The 23,040-nt window shown below is 37.2% G+C and overlaps 1 protein-coding gene and 1 pseudogene across 10 annotated transcripts in view; one reads left to right on the forward strand and one right to left on the reverse strand.

Annotated features, from left to right (window-relative positions):
- Positions 1-23,040, forward strand: part of RUNDC3B (RUN domain containing 3B) — a 148,231-nt gene that overhangs the window by 20,768 nt on the left and 104,423 nt on the right. For all 10 annotated transcript variants that reach the window (XM_073809626.1, XM_073809630.1, XM_033862963.2 and 7 more), the window contains exon 2: positions 3,210-3,325. In XM_073809626.1, coding sequence (XP_073665727.1) covers positions 3,210-3,325 — 116 coding nt within the window. The remainder of the gene's footprint in view (positions 1-3,209; positions 3,326-23,040) is intronic.
- On the reverse strand, positions 17,901-19,525 carry LOC101338877 (sugar phosphate exchanger 3-like; annotated as a pseudogene).

The raw sequence follows: 23,040 nt of genomic DNA on the forward strand, positions 1-23,040 counted from the left end.
CTGCTATGAACATTGGAGTGCATGTATCTTTTTGAATTATGGTTTTCTGAGGATATATGCACAGGAATGGGATTGCAGGATCATGTGGTAGCTCTATTTTTAGCTTTTTAAGGAAAAGTAATTTTATTTTTGACTTTATTGTCACATTTTTTGCTTTTAACTATTTGTTGTTACAATTATGTTACAAACTTATGAGCTGTGGAAGGAATTGATATGGGTGTAATGAATATTGTTTTAAACGTAGTTTTGGTAACCATCTCACCTTTCTTGGTATGTTTCCAAAGGGAAAAAGGTAGTTCCTGCTTTAAGTTTGATGGTTTTAGTCACATTTTTTCTTATTTCTAAGCTAACAAAAATTTCCTTTGGACATTGAAGGTGCGAAAGAAAATCTTTTAAGAGAGAGACATTTCAAAAACCACACTTAATTAAAAGACCCTTTCATGTAAATTTTTGACTTTTTAATTCTTATGTAAAAGCTGTTACTTAGACTTGATTTGGTATTTTTAGACATTCATCAAATTGTCATTTCATTATTTTAAAATCAGTCCTTTTTGGGAAATAGATGACTAATATTGTCATCATTATCAGGAAATAGCTCAGCATCTGTGTGGTGTTTTTTGGATGTATTGAAATTCTTTTTACAGGTTTGGTTTTTATAGCATGTCTTACTTACTGTGTTATGGAGGAAAAGCTTCTCACTCTTCTGGCATAATGGAACTAGCCACATGACTAGAGAAGTAGATGTTGAGTGGGAAGACCTGGCTAGCTAGAAGTAAAACATGGACTCTAAGGAACTAATTTGCCTTCTGAAGTTTTGATTTGTGTTGACAGGAGGAGAGTAGGCTATAAATGATAAAGCAATGCTGGGAAACATTATTTTTCTTCATTATTAACCTTGTTAAAATAGAAATTATTTAAAAAGCTTTCTCACCCTTAAAATAGCTTCATGCTTAGAAATAACAGAAATTGTGTCTAATGATACGCTTTGGGATATTTGCACCTTTGTTTTAGTTTTTAGCCAGATACTGAGTTACAAGTAATATAGTGCTCTGAGGTTCACCATTTTAGGTTTTCATCATGCAGACAGTGTCTTCTAGAGGAGACGATGCACTAATAACATGATAGAAAGGCATGTTTCATTGACTACTGATTGATCTGTACATGGCTCTTGATGCTACAGAGATATATGTTACTCTCCATGGCTTTTCCTTCCTATTACATTTACAAAGAAGAAAATTTCTTAGGTAATTTTGTGTTATTCCTGGAGGACAGTAGTGGCTAAAATCTTACCAGGCTGTTACAGGTGGAAATTGAGTTCTATCCTAGCTGGTTTTGATGAAATAAGCACTCTATTATTTTTATCTTTAAATGTCGTTTTCAGTTCATTTCACCTATGTGCTTACTATCTTAGAGGCCATGCTTTTTTGAAGTGGTAGATTACTCCTACCTCGGGTGTGATTGAAGAGTTAGATTTCCCATTCCGTTCTATCTGTTAAAGACTAGAGGGAAACATTCAGAAGTTTCCTTCTTTTTAGGTCAAAGGTGGAGGTGGAGACTGTATGGTTTTTGTTTATTCATTTTAGGAACACTTAGCGTTTCATTCTTTTACTGAATAAGGACGTTATACTTATTTATTCTTATTAGAAGTTTGCTGCAGATTGGCAGCACTTTTCTAGTGTATTGTCAATGAAAAGGGCATAGGACACAAAAATGAATTCTTAGTATTGCTACTGTTCTAAATTACAGTGTAGTAAATAAATACGTTTGACTGTTTTTTTCCATTTCCCTATACATAATAACTGGCAGTGAGAGAGTTTTTAATGTTTTGACAAAAATTTGTAAAGGGCACAGAATAATTGTAATTCTTTCCATTGATTATTGGGATCACTTTGCATGGTTTCAGCTTGCACAGTCATTTTTATGTGCAAAGGGAGGACTGCCTGTATTTTAGACATTACTCAGTTCTAATATAGTAGTAAATGTTGATAGATATAACTCATATAAACAAATCTCTTTATATTTGTGTTTATACTTGTCTCCTATATTTTTTTGTCCTGATTGAATAAGCATTGCCAATAAGCCTAAAACCTAAGGAACAATTTATACTCCTTTATCTCCCTCATAGTTTACATTTCTAATGATTTAACAACTCTCATCGTTATCCCCTTCTCTTCATACGCTATTGATTGTCTTTACTTAGGCACTCACATATCACCCTTCATAGGCTATGACTGTAAAGGGATGGTATGGTTATAAAGGGATAGCATGAGGGAAATGCTAGGGGCAACAGAACTGTTCAGGATCCGGATTTTGGTGGTGGTTACAGGAAGGGTATACATGTTAAAAATCATAAACTTCCTTTTTGTCTTGCTGTGACGTTGGCCTTTAAATGTTTCTTTGCCACGCCTTCAAAATAGATCTTAAAAATAAATCAACAAGTACTTACAGAGTACATCGTTCAAGGCATTGTCCTATGTGCTGAGGAAGATATAAACACACAGAAGCAATGTTTCTGCCCTGAAGGAACTTATATTCTAATAAAATAGAGTTGGACCACACAAGTAACAGCAGTAAGATAAATTATACTCATCTCTTAAAGGAAATACCAACAAAATGCTAGTTTGTGCTAGGAATCTGTAGGAGGATAATTCTTCATTGAAGAGATGGCATTTAAGCTGAGTCTCGGAAAATGCACTGGTACTTGGCAGTCAAAAATAGAGACAAAGGACGTTCTGAAGAGAAGGAAAAGTATAGTGCACTTTACAGAGTTGTAAGTTTTCCTATTATAGCTCATAAAAACTTGGGATCTACACCTCATGAATACTCACAACCTGTTTTATTCCATTTTGTGCTCGAAACTCTTAGAAACATTTTGGTCTGACGCTGCAGTCTCTTACAAGTAGTATTATGGCTTTCAACTTAATAATTTCGTTCATCTTTTTTATTCTGATTTTACTGGTTCTGTGGACAATGAACTATTTCTAACTCTTAATGTAGTCAACAGATAGTAAATATATAAGTGAAAAGTCTGATATTTCTGTAAAATTTTCTATTGACAGAATGAATTTGAGTAAATGGAGTTTTCAGAATATATAATGTTATAAAGTATTTCTGTAATACTTCTCTCAATTGCTTTCCTCTAGTTTTTCCTATTTAGGTGAATGAATCAAGTCTACTTAAAAGCAATCGTAACCTCTTTTTTTCCATAGGTTTTCTGTGAAGACCCTGATTGATCGGTCCTGCTTTGAGACAATTGATGATTCTTCTCCTGAATTTAACAATTTTGCCGCTATTTTGGAACAGATTCTAAGTCACCGGCTGAAAGGTAATAGCACTAATGTATTATTTATTCTGCCAACAGCTCTCATATTAACAAGGTTGAAATTTTAGAAACCATACAGTCTGGTGTGTGTAGCAGCCAAGCAGCATCTTGAGAAACATAAAACTGATTTTAGAAGGTCTAATCTTTTGGCTGTGTTCCTGTAAAGAATCTCTATTCTTGGATTTATACCCATTTCCAGGATGCATTAAAAATATTGAATATATTAATTGACACATACAAGAAGCAGGATCACTTTCTATATGTAATTAAAATAAAAGTTTAAATTAAAAGGTAGCCCATCTTCAAAGATTACTAGTTGGTATTTTAATTAGTTTACAGAGAAGCATCCAGGCATTAAGTTTGTTTGCTTAATCTTTTCTTCATTAAACTCAGAATCTTTGAAAATTTTTTAGCTGTAAGTAGGTTAAAAAAGAGCTATGTAAAAGAGATGCTGGACTTTAAAAAAAATAAATCAGTAAATGTATTAATGTCAGAAATGTAAATCTCTTAAAATTTAAAAGGGAAGATGGGAGCTGTGTTCTCTCAGAATTATAAAATATTTTTAAATTAAAAATATACATCTGTAAAACATAGCTGATAACATCAAGAAATATTATGTAGTATAAATTTTCGTAATAATAAATAATAACTTTATCACAATTCCATTATCTAGTTTTCCTAAAGGAGACTTGATCTTAGATGTTTTCACTTAAGTTTTTATTATCTTTACAATCTTAATAGTATAGTAGTTTCAAATAAGTAATCTGTGTGGTAATATAATTTATGAGAATCTCAAATTTAATCTGAAGGTTAATCTGTTTTGTGCTTTTTGATGCTGAAAGCATCAGTTGAGCAGTCCTGTGGGCTTATAACAAATGGTTGGATTTAATAAATGGGGAAACAAAATCTGAATTCATTCAGCCCTTTGCAATTTAAAATGAGATCCATAAAAATCACTGGTGCTTTTCTGTTAAAAGTTTGTTGTTCTGTATTTTTAAAGGGTTATTTATTTTTCTTATTTTGCTGTTCTGTATTTTCTAAAATTTCTGTCATTAGTGTGTTACCTTTTATGAGAAAATAAGTTTTTATGAATGCAGAGCGTCTGAAAGTATTTTGAAATATTGTCATGGTTACTATATTGTGTGGTGATCGTATTTTAAAATTTTATACATAATCTTATAAATAATACTTTAAAACACATCAAGTACAGCAGAGCTTGATGTATCCTAATGTTCCAAGGATTTTATCATAAGACCTCAATTCCCTTGATTTGGTGTACCATTTAGCATTTAATTCGCTCACAAAATACGTAAACAACTCTAACAGAAAACAATTAGACCGTGTTGATATAGCCGTGCTGAGTTGCGGGGTTGACTAACTACCGCATAAGTGGACCCCTCCTGCATGCCTGTGTGCCATCTTCTGAGTCATGCCTCAGCAAAATACAGATCATAGGCCTTTAGACTTACTTCATCACCATGAATGTTATTTCTGAGAAGCCAGTGAACTACTGTGTTGAGAATAGAATCTCTAGTTGATTTATGGATAAGAATTCCACGAGTATGACAGTAAGACAGTAAGAAAGATGATCCAATGAGGTTTGTGTGAATTTTTTAAGCTAGGTAAGATTAATAATTCAAAACATGCTTTTTAAAAAAAGTACCTGTTGGGACTTCCTTGGTGGTGCAGTGGTTAATACTCCACACTTCCACTGCAGGGGGCATGGGTTCGATCCTTGGTCGGGGAACTAAGATCCCGCATGTCAGACATAAATTAAAAAATTTAAAATAAAAAAAAAGTTCCTATAGGCCGACTATGGTGGTCACTGTTATTACTATAGATATGAATTATGAAATGATCTGTAACTCTCAAGATGAGGTAGTTTATTAAAGATTCAAGTGTCTAGAAACTTCATATAATATTGCCCATTTTTTGGTATTCTAATATGTAATAAATTGCTTTTACTTTTGGAGACGTTATGTAATTATTTGGGAGGTTTTTTTGAGTTTTTTGGTTTTTTAAATATTTATTTATTTGTTTTGGCCACGCCGGGACTTAGTTGCGGCAGGCGGGATCTTCTTTGCGGCATGTTTAGTTGTGGCATGCAGACTCTTAGTTGCGGCATGTGAACTCTTATTTGTGGCATGCATGTGGGATCTGGTTCCCCGAGCAGGGATTGAACCCAGGCCCCCTACATTGGGAGCATGGAAGTCTTACCCACTGGACCACCAGGGAAGTCCTGAGAAGTTATATAATTATTTCAATAGTACAGTGTGTTCACTTAAAATTTAGTTATTTTTTATTTTTTTGCGGTACGCGGGCCTCTCACTGTTGTGGCCTCTCCCGTGCGGAGCACAGGCTCCGGATGCGCAGGCTCAGCGGCCATGGCTCACGGGCCCAGCCGCTCCGCGGCACGTGGGACCTTCCCGGACCGGGCACGAACCCGTGTCCACTGCATCGGCAGGCAGAGTCTCAACCACTGCGCCACCAGGGAAGCCCAAAATTTAGTTATTATAACAACTCATTTTTTCAATGTTTTTCTTGATAGAAGTACAAATTTAAAGTGTATAACTTCATGGGTTTATAAGATTTACTTTTCTCTAGCTACTTTTTATTTTTGAAATAAAAGGGTGTTTAGTTTATCAGTTTTTTTCAGAGAAAACCAAAATTCATCCCCAGACACAATGTAGGCTGTGCTGACACAGGTAACGGGGAGAGCTTCATTCATTCTAACAGCCCCATTATTGAAAAAAAAGGAGGCTTTTAAAACCACATATATTAATCTTGTTTGCAGTAATTCCTTAATAAGATGATGATCTTACTTTTCTGGACTATATTTGAGAACTAAGAATTAACACACCACCAAATGTAAAATAGATGGCTAGTGGGAAGCTGCTGCATAGCACAGGGAGATCAGCTCGGTGCTTTGTGACCACCTAGAGGGGTGGGATACGGAGGGTGGGAGGGAGATGCAAGAGGGAAGAGATATGGGGGTATATGTTTATGTATAGCTGATTCACTTTGTTATACAGCAGAAGCTAACACACCATTATAAAGCAGTTATACTCCAATAAAGATGTTAAAAATAATAATAATAAAAACTATTTATTTCCTTTAAAAAAGGAAAAGAAAGAATTAATCACAGAATATAAAATTCAAAGAGGCCTTAGTTCATGTCTTCAGTTCAGTCATTTTTGGACTTTTACTTTAAAGCATACTCCTTCTCTCCAGCCCACTCCCACCTCCCCTAATAAAAGACACTGCAGATGCTAGACATGTACGTGGAAAGTCTGGTTGAAGCTGAGTAGGGAAATCGGGCATTTTGTCAGCTCGGCAGCAGTCACACCCCAGTTCCACAGCACCACTTCAGGCAGCGCTGTGAATCATAGCTTAAAAATCACTACTCCAGTTTCCCTCCTACTGAAGCCATCCGCTCAATGATATTTACAACCTGTGGACATACAGTCTTTGTTTTAATACTTCTGATATTGGGGAACTTAGGACAGTAAAGTAGGGCCATCAATTTTGGGGCAGTTTAGATTGTTAGAAAATTCTTATGTATAAGAAGCCAACTTTTGTGACTGTGCTTTTCTGCCTCTTTAAAATTGTGGGCCTCATAAATATTAAACGATTGCTATTCTATAATTCTTTCTCCTTAGTTACCCTTTTTCTTTCCTCCAGGTAAAGTGTCTCTAGTTATTTCGATCTTCTGGAACCACTATAGTCTTAGTTATTCTTCTGGTTTATCACTGGTTTACCGAGATCTTAAAATGTGGTACTCAAAGCTGAGTAAAGTGCTTCAGATAGGCTAACTCCTGTAATTTGAGATTACAGTGACTTTTTGATTCCCGCATCACACTTTTGTTCACATTGAAATTAGGGCCAAGTAAAATCCCAAGGCTTTTAAAAAATTGCTTGTTTTATGTTTTAGATTCTCTAAATGAGTTGCCTGAGATCAAGTTTGAAAGGAATAAATGAAGTGTTATTTTCTTCATCATTCACTTTAGAGATAGATGAGGTGGCTATAAAATTGAAATTCTACTTCTGGGAAGATAAAGTGAACATACTTTCCCCTATTTCTCCCACTTACTATAACCCAAAACCCTGGACCTATAAAACACAAGGCTCTGAAAGGTAGGGAGAAGAAGTCTAGGGACTTCAGGACCTTAAGAATGGCATGGTGGTGGGTTTCTTGGATTTTCTGGTTGCTTTACATCTGACACTGAGTACTGGATAAGCCAGTAGCTTGCAGACATCAACAAGCACATGTACACACACACAAACACACAGTCTGACAAGGACCTGCTCTTTCTAGCGAAAGGACCAGGAATAGAACAGCCTGGCAAGACAGAACACTTTTAGACAGTATCTGCTCTAGTTTAGTCAAATACCACAGAAAAAGTGTGGCACTACCCCTAGCCAGGCCTGAAGAGGCTGAATGGAGAACCTAGAAGTCCACCCTCATGAGACTGTAACAGGGCACCTCAACACCACCACAGTGTGGTATCAAGAAAGACCAAGCAGAGAGCTGGCGCTTCTTCCCTTTTCGGTGGTTGTGAGCCTTCTCTTCCCACCTGCCCCCACAGTGTGTCAGTGGAGAGCCTGGACTTTCATCCCCACCCAGCAGTAATGAGGTTGTGTCAGAAGAGGTGTATTGGAGAGTTATATCTTTGACCATCACCCAGCGGGTGACAAGGCTACCCTCAGTGCATTGTCAGTCAGCCTGTACTCCCACCTCCACCCAGCGTTAATGAGGACCCCTCCTTCAAGTGTCAGTGAAGGCCAACCGGGAAACTTGGACTTCTCCCTCCACTTGCCAGGAATGAAACGTGGTGCCCTCCACCCTCTGACCTTCCCCTGATGGAGCAGTGTCATAGAACGCCAGTTAAAACAGAAGGTTTAGGGACTTCCCTGATGACGCAGTGGTTAAGAATCTGCCTGCCAATGCAGGGCACACGGGTTCAATCCCTGCTCCGGGAGGATCCCACACGCTGCGGAGCAACTAAGCTCGTGTGCCACAAGTACTGAGCCTGCGCTCTAGGGCCTGTGAGCCACAACTCCTGAGCCCGCTTGCCCCAACTACTGAAGCCCACGCACATAGAGCCCATGCTCCGCAACAAGAGAAGCCACTGCAATGAGAAGCCTGCGCACCACAACAAAGAGTGGCCCCTGCTCTCCACAACTAGAGAAAGCCTGCACGAAGCAATGAAGATCCAACGCAGCCAAAAATAAATTAATTATTTAAAACAAACAAACAGAAGGTTTAAATAAGATCATAGTCTCATAACATAGTATGAACATATCCAGGTTTCATTTGAAGATCACTTTTCATACCAAGAACCAGGAAGATCACAAGTTGCGTAACAAAAGACAATAGATGTCAACACTGAAATGATAAAAGGTGGTAGAATTACTGACAAAGATCACAGATCAGTCATGATAAAAATGCTTCACTGAGCAATTCCAAAGACACTTGAAACAAGTGAAAAAGTAGAAAACCTCAGCAAAGAAATAGAAAGTAAAAAGAAGAAGCAAGTGGAAATTTTGATATGGAAAAGTACAAAACTAAATTAAAAAGCTCAGTGGATAGGCTCAACAGGAAAATGGAGGGGAAAGAAGAAAGAAACAGTGAACTGGAAGACAAAACAATAGAAATTTCCTAATCAAATAACAGAGACTCAAAATAATCTAAAATTAGAAATAAGAGACTGAAAAAAAAAAAAAAAAGCCTCAGGGATCTGTGGGACCGTAAAAAAAGATCTAAAATTCCTGTCATCAGAGTCCTCAAAGGAGAGGTGAAAGAGGAAAAGACTGAAAATGTACTCCAAGAAATAATGGCTGAAATTTTCTCAAATTTGGCAAGAGAGGTAAACATACAGATTCAAGAACCTAAGTGGATCACCGAGTAAATCCAAAGAAATACATGCCACAGCACATTATAATTAAACTTTTTAGAAATAAATACAGAGAAAGTGTTGAAAAGTAGCCAGAGGGAAATGATATCTTGTCTATAAGGGAAAAACGATTTGAATGATAGCAGATTTCTCATCAGAAACCATGGAAGCATTTCTGTCAACTGCTGAAAGTAAAATGTCCACACAGAATCCTATATCCAGCAGAATTAACCTTCAGTAATGAAGGGAATATCTAGACATTCTCAGACGATGGAAAACTAAGGGAATTTATCGCCAGCAGACTTAACTCTAAAACTGTGGCTAAAGAACCCTCTTTAAGCAGGAGTGAGTCATAAAAGAAGGAACTTTTAAAAGGAAAGAAGAAACATGGTAAACAAGAATGTGGGTAAATACAATAGGCTTTCCATTTTATTTTGTAGTTTTCTGTTTGTTTCCTCTGGTTTTGGTTTCTCTGTTTCCTTTTTCCTATTTTCCTGTGAGTTACTTGAAAATTTTTTAGAATTCCATTTTTATTCATCTCTAGTCTTTTTGAGTGTATTTCTTTGTGTATATTTTTTAGTGGTCGCTCTAGGTATTACATTATATATACATAACTTGTCACAGTCTGTTAGTGTCATCATTTTCCAGACTGAAATTTAAAAACCTTACCTTTCTTCATAGACATTACTCTCCCTCATCTATAATTGTTTTAGATATTTCCCCTACATGCATTTAGAATTAGTGTTATAATTTTTGTTTCCACCATCAAATTTAATGTAGAAAACTCAAGAGGAAAAGGCAAGTCTGTGGTTTCAGGTTGCTGCTTTGTCCAGCACACAGTCTGGGATAGACAAGGCAAAGGGACTTAACTGCTGTGTCATTTCTTGAGTTCCAAGGTCCCTAGACAATCTTCCTTTTATTCTCCACCTTCAGAATCTTCTTACAGTTTTTTTTTGCATATAATATCCAGGATTTTTGGTTGTATTTAACCGGAGGAGAGTACATCTACTTTATCTTTTCCGGAACCAGCAGTCTCCTTTAATTTTGTAATGTGAAGAATTGCATCAATAGTTTTTCTAATGTTAATTCATGCATATATACTTGGGAAAAATCTAACTTGAACCTCATGTATTGTTTTAGTATACTTTATTTAGGATTTGGTTTTGATTCTGAGTTTATGAGCAAAATTTGTCATTTTTCTGTTTGGTACTTGTTTTGGTTTTTGTTATCAAGATTATATCACCTCATTAAACAAATGAAGGTGTTTTATCTTTTATTATTCTTTGGAAGAATTTTGCATGAGCTTGCAATCATCTGTTAGGGAGAATTTGCCAGTAAAAACTGGGTCAAGCAGGGCGGGGCGGTGTGCATGCACAAGTGCACTTTAACAGCTAATTTACCTCCTTTAATGCTTATAGGTCTGTTTAGGTTGTTGATTTCTCTATTCTATGTTCTGTTCTACAGTTGTCAATGTCTTCTATATCCTCTTAATTATTTACTCTCTAGTGAGTTGCCATTTTTCATTTCAGTGTGACACACTTAAAGTAGACGAATTCAACTGTGAATGGTTTAAAAAAGTCAAAGCTCACTGAAGAGATCTAAAGATAAGTCACATATTCATCCTTATGGCATTGTTAAAAGCTAAGATTCTGCTTTTTAAAAAAAACCCACTCCCTACCCTCATTGTTTGCCAGCTGTCCCCCTCCTCTGAACAGTAGGGTATACAGTTGTTCTTCAATATCCATGGAGGATTGGTTCCAGGACCCCCTGGATACCAAAATCTGCAGATGCACAAGTCCCTTATATAAAATGGTGTAGCATTTGCATATAACCTACGCGCATCCTCCCATAGAGTTTGAATCATCTCTAGATTACTTGTAATACTTAATACAATGTAAATGCTATGTAGATAATTGCCAGCACCTGGCAAATTCAAGTTTTGCTTTTTGGAACTGTCTGGAATTAAAAAAATTTTTTTTTCCGTTCATGGTTGGTTGAATCCATGGATGCAGAGGGCCATCTGCATTTAATTCAGTCTGCTGTTAAAGAACGAAACAAAAGCTCCATTAGTGAATACCTGGTATTATTTTCTACACAGATGTCCCCTTTTGCGTCCCTAATATTGATTATTAGTTATTTTTCTCTTTTTTCATGAGCACTATTGCCAGAGATTTGTTCATTTTATTAGTCTTTCAAATAATTAATTTTTGGCTTTGTTGATTTCCTTCTCTCCAAATACTGCTTTGGCTACATTTACAAGTTTGGATATGTATTATGTTTACTAATATTCATTTTTAAGTAATTTCTACTTTTCATTATTATTTCTTCTTTGGCTTAGTGTTATTTGGAAGTTTAGTTTTAATGTTTCTGAAAATAGCTTTTCATTTTTACTTCTATGTTAATTGAATTATGGTCAGAGAATTTGTTCTGTATGGCAGATTTTTTTGAAAGTTGTAAGATTTGCTTAATGGCCTAGTTTATGATTAGTTTTAATAAATGTTCCATATTGAGAAGAATGTGTATTCTCTAACTGTTGATTATGTTTTTCAAATGCTAGTCACATTTTTGTCAGTTTGATCTGTTGATAACTTAGAAATTTTGGACTATTTTATTATTCTGATGGATTTATCAGGTTATTCTGGTAGATATGTTTCTTTTTGCTGTCTGTATTTTGAGTCTATTTGATGCATTCAGTTTCAGGGTTTTTGTAAATTCCCTTATTTTCTGTTTATTTTTCATTTTTGGCCTCTTAAGTATTTCCGTGGGGTTTTTTGTATGCTTGCTATGTTTAAAAGTGTATCTATTATATTTTATCCAGCATTTCTAATTTCCTTTTGTTTTGTGTTGGGAGGAAAGATTTTCCTATAATTACATGTTTCCCACTTGAAAGACAAGTTCTTGCTATTGCTAAAGAGAGTTCTAAAACTTTTTCTTTTCTTTGAAAATTATCATTGCCCTTTGTTGTTGATTTTATAGTGAACAGTTAAACTTAATGGTCAAAATGTATAATGTTGAGGTAAAACAAGTCTGGCACCAATAGTAAGTATTCATTATTTCCTTTTAGATAGTTTCGATTGTCATGTAATTAAAAAAAATTTTAATTAAAAAATACTCAGGTGTATATATCTGTATATTATATATCACAATGCTATAGTAATATATAATCACTACATTATATATATTCATATTTAGGTAATACAGTATATAATGTATTATATATTTTTTTAAGTTTAGATCCTTTTTCCTATTTCCCTTTTTATACATAAATTCACCCATTTCCATCCTCTAGCCCTGGCTTTTAAATACTTTTTTGTTCCTGTAGATACAAGGTTTTTTTCTACTTGACATTGAGGTCTATTTCTGGTTATTACCCACTGAAACTATTACTTGAGTAACCATTTCAATTTCCACTTCAGTGGCGCTCTTCTGTTTCCTCTTTATTCCCTTCTAGCCAGTTCCTAATAAGCTTTTCCTATAGGTGGATTTTCTCCTTCCTCTTCTATGTATTACTGCGTTCCAAACTCTCCATTTCAATTTTCTTAGCTCTGGAAATTTTTCTAAGAAAACTTGCCTGATTTTTCTACTGTATCCTTTTTCAGACAGCATGGGTTCTGTTTATCTTATGTCTTTTAGTATGCCATACACTTTACCATACTATAGCCTTCAAAAAGTTAACTCAACTTATGATGCTAGAGAAGGTGGAGTAAGTTCACTACTACCCTAACTCTCTGTCTTAGCATGCTTGGGCTGACAGGACAAAATGCCACAGACTGGGTGGCTTAAACAACATAAATTTATTTCTCACAGTTCTGGAGCTTGGCAAGTCCAAGACCAAGGTGCTGGCTGATTGAGATTTTGGTGAGAGCTCTTTTCCTGGCTTGTAGATGGTTGCCTTCTTGCTGTGTCCTCAGACGGCAGAGAGAAAGAGAATGAGAGTGCTTTGTGGTGTCCCTTCTTATAAGGACACTAATCCTACAGGATCAGGACCCTACCCTTATGACCTCATTTAACATTAATTACCTCCTTATAGGCCCTATCTCCAAATATAGTCACGTTGGGTGTTAAGGTTTCAACATAAGACTTCGGGGGGAATCAGTTCAGCCCACAGCACTCTTCTACTGATTGCAGTTAAAAACTCTGGACAGAATGCAACAAGCAACTACTTATATACTTCGGAAAGTAAACAATAGCAGCCAGGTTGGGGAGAGAGATCAAAATCTGAAGAAGAACCATCATAGGAATGAGTGTCCTTTGTATTTTTTTCCCTCCTATATCCTCAGCCTTAACCTGAGGGGCCTTTGTCTTTAATTGTGCTATGGATGCAGACAACAGCAAAGACTCCAACAGTAACCTTCTCTTTCTGGCCAGAGTATCTGGAAAAGGTCCCTCTGTGAGCCAGAGAGTATTGAGGCTTCCCATTTTTTCTCTTTTTTCTTGCTGCTTTCCCCCAAGAGCTGCTTGAGTTGCCCAGGATTGTGCCGTCGTGTGAGAGGCTAAAACTCTAAAACTTTTTATTTACATTAATGTTGCAGGAAAAGGAAGGATCTGGGGGCTGGAGTCTATCAGGGAAGAGAGCCCTGGAAAGGGGAATGCCCTAATTCTGTATGTAATGACCAGCATAAGTTCTGGCCTCACACCCAAGAATGTGAGGACTGAGCTAGGATGCAAACCACCACCCAAATCCCAGAGCGGCATATATATCGGTAAGGCCCAAAGAAGCATAGCTAAGGCTTTACAAACTGAACTTAAGTTGTAACCACTGCCCACATAAAGCAAGAAAGAACTTGGCTATCTGAATCTAACTGGGTCGATTGCCTACCAAAAAAACCCAAAACAAAACAAAAATCAACATATTTTAGGGATTGTAATAGGATTTAGAGTGTCAAGATAATATTTAAAACATCCAATACAAAACTTAAAGTTACTTCATGTATAAAGAACCAGGAAAATATGACCAATTGTCAGAGGAAAAGACAATCAAAGATGCCAATCCCGAGATAAGTTAGCAGGCAAAGATGTTAAATCAACCATTAAAACCATGCTCCATGATGTAAGGTAAATATTCTTGAAATGAATAGAAAGATAGAAGTTCTGAATTGAGAAATAAAAACCTCATAAAGGACCACGTGGAAATTTCAGTACATAAAAGCAAAATATCTGAAAACATTTACTAGGTGGGGTTCTATAGCAGAGTGGAGATAATAGAGCTGTGTATGAATTTGAAAATAGATCAATAGAAATTATCCAAACTGAAGAACCAGAGCCTCAGGGACCTGTTGGACAATAGCAGAAGATATAATGTTTGCATCATTGGAATCCCAGAAGGAGAGGGGCAAGAGATTGGTGCAGAAAATACGTTAAAAAATATATAAAGCTATAAGTTCCTGGATCTGGGAAAGGAATAAACTTATTGGTCCAAGAAGCTCAGCAAACTTCTGAAAAGGTAAACTCAAAGTTAAGCACTCCGAGATACATCATAACTAAACTTCTGAAAATAAAAGATAAAAAATCTCGAAAGCAGACAGAGAAATATAGTACATTATGTACAGGGAGGGACAATTCAAATGACTATAGGTTTTTCATCAGGAACCGCGGAAGAGAGTGGAAGAACATCTTAAAATTCTGAAAGCAAAGAACTGCCAACTCAGAATTCTGTATGCAGTGAAAACATACCTCAGAGATGAAGGCAAAATAAAGAAATACTCAGATGAAGGAAAAGTAAGAATTGTTACTTGTAGACCTGGTCTAAAAGAAGTGCTAACTAAAGTTCTTCAGACTAAAAGGAGATGATACCAAGGAAACTTAGAACTTTGTGAATGAAGAAAGAGCCACAGAAATGGTAAATATCTGAGAAAATATAGCAGATTTTTTTCCTTCAAGATTTTTAAAATATAACTGTTGAAAGCAAAAATTACAACATTTCTTGAGAGGTTTCAGTGTTTGCATATATAATGTAAATGACATTTAAAACAAAGAGGGGAAAGTAAAGGGACCTATGTGGTCATATATTTTACTTGAAATGGTAAAATATTAACTCTAAGTAGACTGTTAAAGGTTAGCTTTTTTTTAATTGGAGTATAGTTGATTTACAATGTTGTGTTAGTTTCAGGTGTACAGCAAAGTGAATGTTATATGTATACATATATCCGTTCTTTTCCCATATAGGTTATTACAGAATATTGAGTCGAGTTCCCTGTGCTATACAGTAGGTCCTTATTATCTGTTTTATATATAGTAGTGTGTTTATGTTAATCCCGATCTCCTAATTTATCACTTCCCCCGACACTTCCCCTTTTGTACCATAAGTTTGATTTCAAGATCTGTGAGTCTGTTTCTGTTTTGTGAATAAGCTCACTTGTATTTTTTATTAGATTCTACATATAAGTGATATCATATGATATTTTCTTTTTCTGTCTGATTTACTTCACGTAGTATGATAATCTCTAGGTCCATCCATGTTGCTGCAAATGGCGTTATTTTGTTCTTTTTTATGCCTGAGTAATATTCCATTGTATATATGTACTACATCTTCTTTATCCTTTTCTCTGTCAGTGGACATTTAGGTTACTTCCATATCTTGACTATTGTAAATAGGGCTGCAGTGAACACTGGGGTGCATGTTATCTTTTCGAATTACGGTTTTCTCTGGGTATATGCCCAGGAGTGGGATTGCTGGATCATATGGTAGTTCTATTTTTAGTTTTTTAAGGAACCCCCATACTGTTCTCCATAGTGATTGTACCAACTTACATTCCCACCAACAGTGTAGAGGGTTCTCTTTTCTCCACACCCTCTCCAGCATTTATTGTTTGTAGATTTTTTGATGATGGCCATTCTGACTGGTGTGAGGTGATACCTCATTGTAGTTTTTTTTTTTAAGGTATTTAAAATTTTTTATTTATTTATTATTTTTGGCTACATTAGGTCTTTGTTGCTGTGCGCGGGCTTTCTCTAGTTGCGGTGAGCAGGGGCTACTCTTTGTTGCGGTGCATGGGCTTCTCATTGTGGTGCTTCTCTTGTTGTAGAGTATGGGCTCTAGGCGCCCGGGCTTCAGGAGTTGTGGCTCCTGGGCTCTAGAGCACAGGCTCAGTAGTTGTGGCGCATGGGCTTAGTTTTTCCACAGCATGTGGAATCTTCCCGGACCAGGGCTCGAACCTGTGTCCCCTGCATTGGCAGGCGGATTCTTAATCACTGCGCCACCAGGGAAGCCCCTTATTGTAGTTTTGATTTGCATTTCTCTGATAATTAGTGATGTTGAGCATCTTCTCATGTGCTTTCTGGCCATCTGTATGTCTTCTTTGGAGAAACGTCGATTTAGATCTTCCACCTATTTTTTGATTGAGTTGTTTGTTTTTATATTGAGCTGCATGAATATATTTTGTATATTTTGGAGATTAATCCCTTGTAGGTCGCTTTATTTGCAAATATTTTCTATTTTCTCCCATTTTGTGGGTTATCTTTTCATTTTGTTTATGGTTTCCTTTGCTGTGCAAAAGTTCTTAAGTTTAATTAGGTCACATTTGTTTTTTAGTTTTTTTTATTATAAAAGTCAGTTTATTTTCCCTTTCTGTGTTTTGTATTTTCCCTTTTTGTCAGTAATGAGCAATTAACTGATTGGGAATCTGCTTGATTAAATAAATTAGCAAGTTCATAAACACACCACATTTAAGAGTATAGAGCAAGAGGTTGAAAAATATTCCGTAACCCGATGCAAATTAGGCGGTCCTCAAAATTGAACATTTTTCGCCTGTTAATTTCCATAATTTAAAATATATATACAGTATGACCTTAAAATATTGATAATTAGTATAAAATTCACAGCTTTGAAGACATATATTCTACAAACTTCTAAAGAATAGATACCTAGATATGCCTCAGGCCTTAGTAATCCATTAATGTGATTCAGTGTCACATACTTAACGCTTACAGGGCCAAAAGGTCTTTCTTCTTTCTCTAATTCTAGTCTTCAGCTGAGGTAACGCAAGGAACCCGGTTGTGACACAGATCAATCCTCTGAAAATAGGGCTAAGCCAATTACGTTCCTAGTGGATCCTAAAGTTCCCAGAGAACAAATCTGGGGTTGAGTACTTTGGTTGTAAGTTACACACTGGAATGTTCACAGTTGAGGTACATTATGGTCCTTGAAAGGAAGACTAAAGACTTCCAGGAGTCAAAGGGAATTCTGAATGAAGACGGAGGAGAGCAAGTTGGCAATCATTTGAAGGTATTTCTGCTTCTGGAGCTGAATGACTTTAGAGCAGATACAGAGTGAGAGCCAATCAGCATGTAGTGTGATTTTTTTCCCCACCGTGGTTAACAAAGGGATTCTCTGTCCAAGGCATGCTTACACTGGACCTGGCTGGAGTGCTTTATCCGGATTTGATGCGTCAGAGATGAGCCACTCTCTGCAAACTCGTGACCAAGCAAAATGCAACGATCCTTTCTATTCGTGGAGCATGTCGTTGGTACAAACCATGCATGAATGCCTTGTGGTCACTTGGCTTTCCAGGCTGGAGAACTAGGTCCGAGTCCAATACAGCATTTACGGTTAAAAGGGTAAACCTTCACAGGCCACCAAAGACACTGGCAGGTTCATAGGCCATTCGGTACATTCATGAAACAACAGCGATAAAAATCATTAATTATTCCTGTAGTGTAGAAAAACAGCCCAGCCTTCACTTTGGTCAGCATCTACGGTGGCTGACACTGTTGAAAGAGGCTTGACAGTCTGAGGTTATGTTGGAGCTCTTAAGACAACCCCAAAGTAAGGTGAATGAAAAGGAATAGTCCTGATGTGTCTCCTATTTTTCTTGTTCTTTTGTGGGCACTGGTCGCTCACTCAATATGCGAGCTTGTCGTCCTTGCATAAGATAGCATATTTCCCTCACTATTAATGGTGAAATAAATAGAACTGTGCAAATTGTCATAAGAATGAAAAAGTAGAAAACCCACATCCATCCTGGGTTGTCCTGGATCAAAGACGCTAAATACTGGCTCACCGCAGCTCCAGTGCTCCCGGTTCCATCAGCTATTCTGTGATGATCGCCAAAGCCTCACTGCTCCCTTGGATCAGCTCTTGATGACCGAGGTCCTCAGAAATAGCAGAGCTAATCATATTAGAAGGTCCACCAATAAAAAATCCTGTGACAGCCGTCAGAAGTGCATTGATAGACTTATTGTTTGGAGAATAACTACATCCAACGAGGGACCCGACTGCCAGAAGCAGACTGAGAGCTAACACCGGGGCTCTCTTCTGTAGCACATAAGAGATGAAGCCTTGCAGAGTTCCACTTATAATTCCTCCAACATTGTATCAAGTGGACAGCTTGTCGACTTCAGCCTCCTTCCATCCGAAGTTATTACTCAGATAAAAGGGCAACCAGAAGAAGAAGGAGTAATTCACTAACTTCAAGCAGGCACAGGCCAGTGAATATGCTATAACTCCGGGAAGGCAACAAGCTTGGTAAAAGCTTATCACCTTGACTTGGGTAACAGACTTGCCTTCTTGGATTGAGTAATTAGGATCAGCTTCATCTTCATTTTCAGCACCATTAATTAATGGCCTGTGCAAATCTTCTTCAAAATCTTCTGCCTCAATACCTGGGAGACCAATTTCTTTGGGTGACGCGAGGAGTCTAAAGAAGATGATGATCCCACCAGCAAACTGCACAGCCGCTGTCACCACAAAGCCATACTCATAACCATACTGCAGAACAGAAGAAGCTAGACACGGTCCCAAAATATTGCCCACTGAGGCACAGGCACTCCAGAGACCAAAAACAACTCCTCGTCCAGCTTTCCCAAACCATTTGCCCATAACAGTAACCACACAGGGCCAACCAGTGGACTGCAGCAGGCCATTCACGATCCACAGGCTGCAGTACAGCCCCTTGCTGTAGAAATGCAGCCATTCTGTGAGAGTACCAGAGACAAACACCACGAATGCAGAGGAGCACATGCCAAAAGACAGAACCCATCACAAATTAAGCTGATCCCCGACGATACTGCTGATGAAAAGGCCCACAGCGTAGGAGAGGAAAACGGTGTCGAGTGTTCCGAGGAAAAGAATGGCTTCCTCTGCACTGGGAAACAAAAGGTTGCTGCTCCAGATCTCTACAGGCAGTTCAGTTGACTTGTTAAAAGCACTTGGGGTCCACTGCTTAGAGATACTGACTTTGACATTGCTAAGTGTTTTTCTTGATGCATGGAGCAACGAGTAACTGAAGAAGGTGAGCAGGAACATGAGCACATGATGATGGCTGAACCGGGAGAGCAAAGTTCCTCTTTGAAAAATATTTGGCCAGGCCATGTTCCTCCTGACCTTCCTTCTCACCTTGACCTTAAAGTCAGGTGAGGCCAGGCCATGTTCCTCCTGACCTACCTTCTCACCTTGACCTTAAAGTCTGGATAATGAATGGTTTACATCGTTTCTTCTTTCCGAGACCTGCAGTAGTCGTCGTGCTCCAGCCGGCTGCTCTGCTCACTCCACTGCGCCTGCAACCCCGCCACTCACATGTTTGTTTTTGTTTTTATTTTCATTACTCTAGGAGGTAGATCCAAAAAGATATTGCTGTGATCTATGTCAAAGAGTGTTCCGACTGATTTCCTCTAAGACTTTTATAGTATCTGGCCTTACATTTAGGTCTTTGATCCATTTTGAGTTTATTTTTGTGTATGGTGTTAGGGAGTGTTCTAATTTCATTCTTTTACATGTAGCTTTCTAGTTTTCCCAGCACCACTTATTGAAGAGACTGTCTTTTCTCCATTATAAAGTCTTGCCTCCTTTATCAAAGATAAGGTGACCATAGGTGTGTGGATTTATCTTTGGACTTCCAGCATTGTACATTGATCTATATTTCTGTGTTTTGTGCCAGTACCTTACTGTGTTGATTACTGTAGCTTTGTAGTATAGTCTGAAGTTAGTTAGCTGATTCCACCAGCTCCGTTTTTCTTTCTCAAGATTGCTTTGGCTATTCAGGGTCTTTTGTGTTTCCATACAAACTGTAAAATTTTTAGTTCTAGTTCTGTGAACAATACCATTGGTAATCTGATACAGATTGCATTGCATCTGTAGATTGCTTAGGGTAGTATAGTCATTTTCACAATATTCTTCGAATCCAAGAATATGGTATATCTCTCCATCTGTTTGTGTCATCTTTGATTTCTTTCATCAGCATCTTACAGTTTTCTGAATACAAGTCTTTTGCCTCCTTAGGTAGGTTTATTACTAGGTTTTTTTATCCTTCTTGATGCAGTGGTATACGATATTTGTTTTTCTCTTTCTGACTTCAGATGCATTGGTAAATGGGATTGTTTCCTTAATTTCTCTTTCTGATCTTTCATTGTTAGTATATAGGAATGCAGGAGATTTATGTGTATTAATTTTGTATCCTGCAACTTTACCAAATTCATTGAGGAGCTCTAGTAGTGTTCTGGTAGCATCTTTAGGATTTTCTATTTATAGTATCATGTCATCTGCAGACACTGACAGTTTTATTTCTTCTTTCCCAGTGTGGATTCCTTTTATTTCTTTTTCTTCTCTGATTGCTGTGGCTAGGACTTCCAAAACTATGTTGAATAAAAGTGACAAGAGTGGACATCCTTGTCTTGTTGCTGATCTTAGAGGAAATGGTTTCAGTTTTTCACCATTGAGAATGATGTTAGCTGTGAGTTTGTTGTATATGGCCTTTATTATGTTGAGGTAGGTTCCCTCTATGCCCACTTTCTGGAGAGCTTTTATCATAAATGGATGTTGAATTTTGTCAGAAGCTTTTTCTGCATCTATTGATATGATCATATGGTTTTTATTCTTCAGTTTGTCAATGTAGTGTATCACATTGTTTGATTTGTGTATATTGAAAAATCCTTCCATCCCTGGGATAAATCCCACTTGACCATGGTGTATGATCCTTTTACTGTATCGTTGGATTTGGTTTGCTAGTATTTTGTTGAGGATTTTTGCATCTATGTTGATCAGTGTTAGTGGCCTGTAATTTTCTTTTTTTGTGGTATCTTTGTCTGGTTTTGGTATCAGGGTGATGGTGGCCTCATAGAGTGAGCTTGGGAGTGTTCCTTCCTCTGCAATTTTTTGGAAGAGTTTGAGAAGGATGGGTGTTAGCTCTTCTCTGAATGTTTGATAGAATTCACCTGTGAAAGCCATCTGGTCCTGGACTTTTGTTTGTTGGAAGATTTTTAATCACAGTTTCAATTTCATTACTTGTGATTGATCTGTTCATATTTTCTATTTCTTCCTGGCTCAGTCTTGGAAGGTTGTATGTTCCTAAGAATTTGTCCATGTCTTCTAGGCTGTCTGTTTTATTGGTATATAGTTGCTTGTAGTAGTCTCTAATGATCCTTTGCATTTCTGTGGTGTCATTTGTAACTTCTCCTTTTTTGTTTCTAATTTTGTTGATTTGAGCCCCCTCCTTTGTTTTCCGTGATGAGTCTGGCTAAAGGTTTATCAATTTTGTTTATCTTTTCAAAGAATGAGCTTTTAGTTTCATTGATCTTTTCTATTGTTTTCTGTGTCTCTATTTCATTTATTTCTGCTCTGTTCTTTTTTATTTCTTCTACTAACTTTGGGTTTTGTTTGTTCTTATTTCTCTAGTTGTTTTAGGTGTAAGTTTAGGTTGTTTATTTGAGATTTTTCTTGTTTCCTGAGGTAAGACTTTATTGCTATAAACTTCCCTCTTAGAACTGCTTTTGCCAGGAGCCATAAGTTTTGGATCATCGTGTGTTCATTGTCATTTGTCTGTAGGTATTTAAAAAAATTTATTTATTGTATTTATTTTATTTTTGTCTGTGTTAGGTCTTTGTTGTTGCATGCGGGCTTTCTCTAGTTGTGGCAAGTGGGGGCTGCTCTTTGTTGCGATGCACGGGCTTCTCATTGTGGTGGCTTCTCTTGTTGCGGAGCATGGGTTGTAGGCACATGGGCTTCAGTAGTTGTGGCATATGAACTCAGTAATTGTGGCTTGTGGGCTCTAGAGCGCAGGCTCAGTAGTTGTGGCGCATAGGCTTAGTTGCTCCGCAGCATGTGGTATCTTCCTGGACCAGGGCTCAAACCCATGTCCTCTTCATTGGTAGGTGGATTCTTAACCACTACGCCACCAGAGGAGCCCTCTCTAGGTATTTCTTAATATCCTCTTTGATTTCTTCAGTGATCCATTGGTTGTTTAGTAACATACTGTTTAGCCTCCATGTGTTTGTGCTTTTTACAGTTTTTTTCTTGTAATTGATTTCTAATTTCACAGCATTGTGGTCAGAAAAGATGCTTGATATGATTTCAACTTTCTTAAATTTACCAAGCCTTGGTTTGTGACCCAAGATGTGATCTGTCCTGGAGAGTGTTCCATGTGCACCTGAGAAGAAAGTGTATTCTGCTTTTGGATGGAATGTTCTATAAATATCAGTTAAGTCCATTGATGTAATGTGTCATTTAAGGCCTATGTTTCCGTATTGATTTTCTGTATGGATGATCTGTCCATTGGTGTAAGTGGGTTGTTAAAATCCCCCACTATTGCTGTGTTACTGTTGATTTCCCCTTTTATGGCGTTAGCATTTGCCTTATATATTGAGGTGCTCCTATGTTGGTTGCATATATATTTACAATTGTTATAACTTCTTCTTGGACTGATCCTGTAACCATTATATAGTGTCCTTCCTTGTCTATTGTAACACCTTTATTTTAATATTTTAAAGTCTCTTTTGTCTGATACGAGTATTGCTACTCTTTCTTGTGATTTCCATTAACATGGAATACCTCTTTCCATTCCCTCACTTTCAGTCTCTGTGTGTCTCTAGATGTGAAGTGGGTGGCTTGAGAGC

This window comes from Tursiops truncatus, chromosome 9 (genome assembly GCF_011762595.2).
Source record: "Tursiops truncatus isolate mTurTru1 chromosome 9, mTurTru1.mat.Y, whole genome shotgun sequence".
Taxonomy (NCBI): Eukaryota; Metazoa; Chordata; class Mammalia; order Artiodactyla; family Delphinidae; genus Tursiops; species Tursiops truncatus.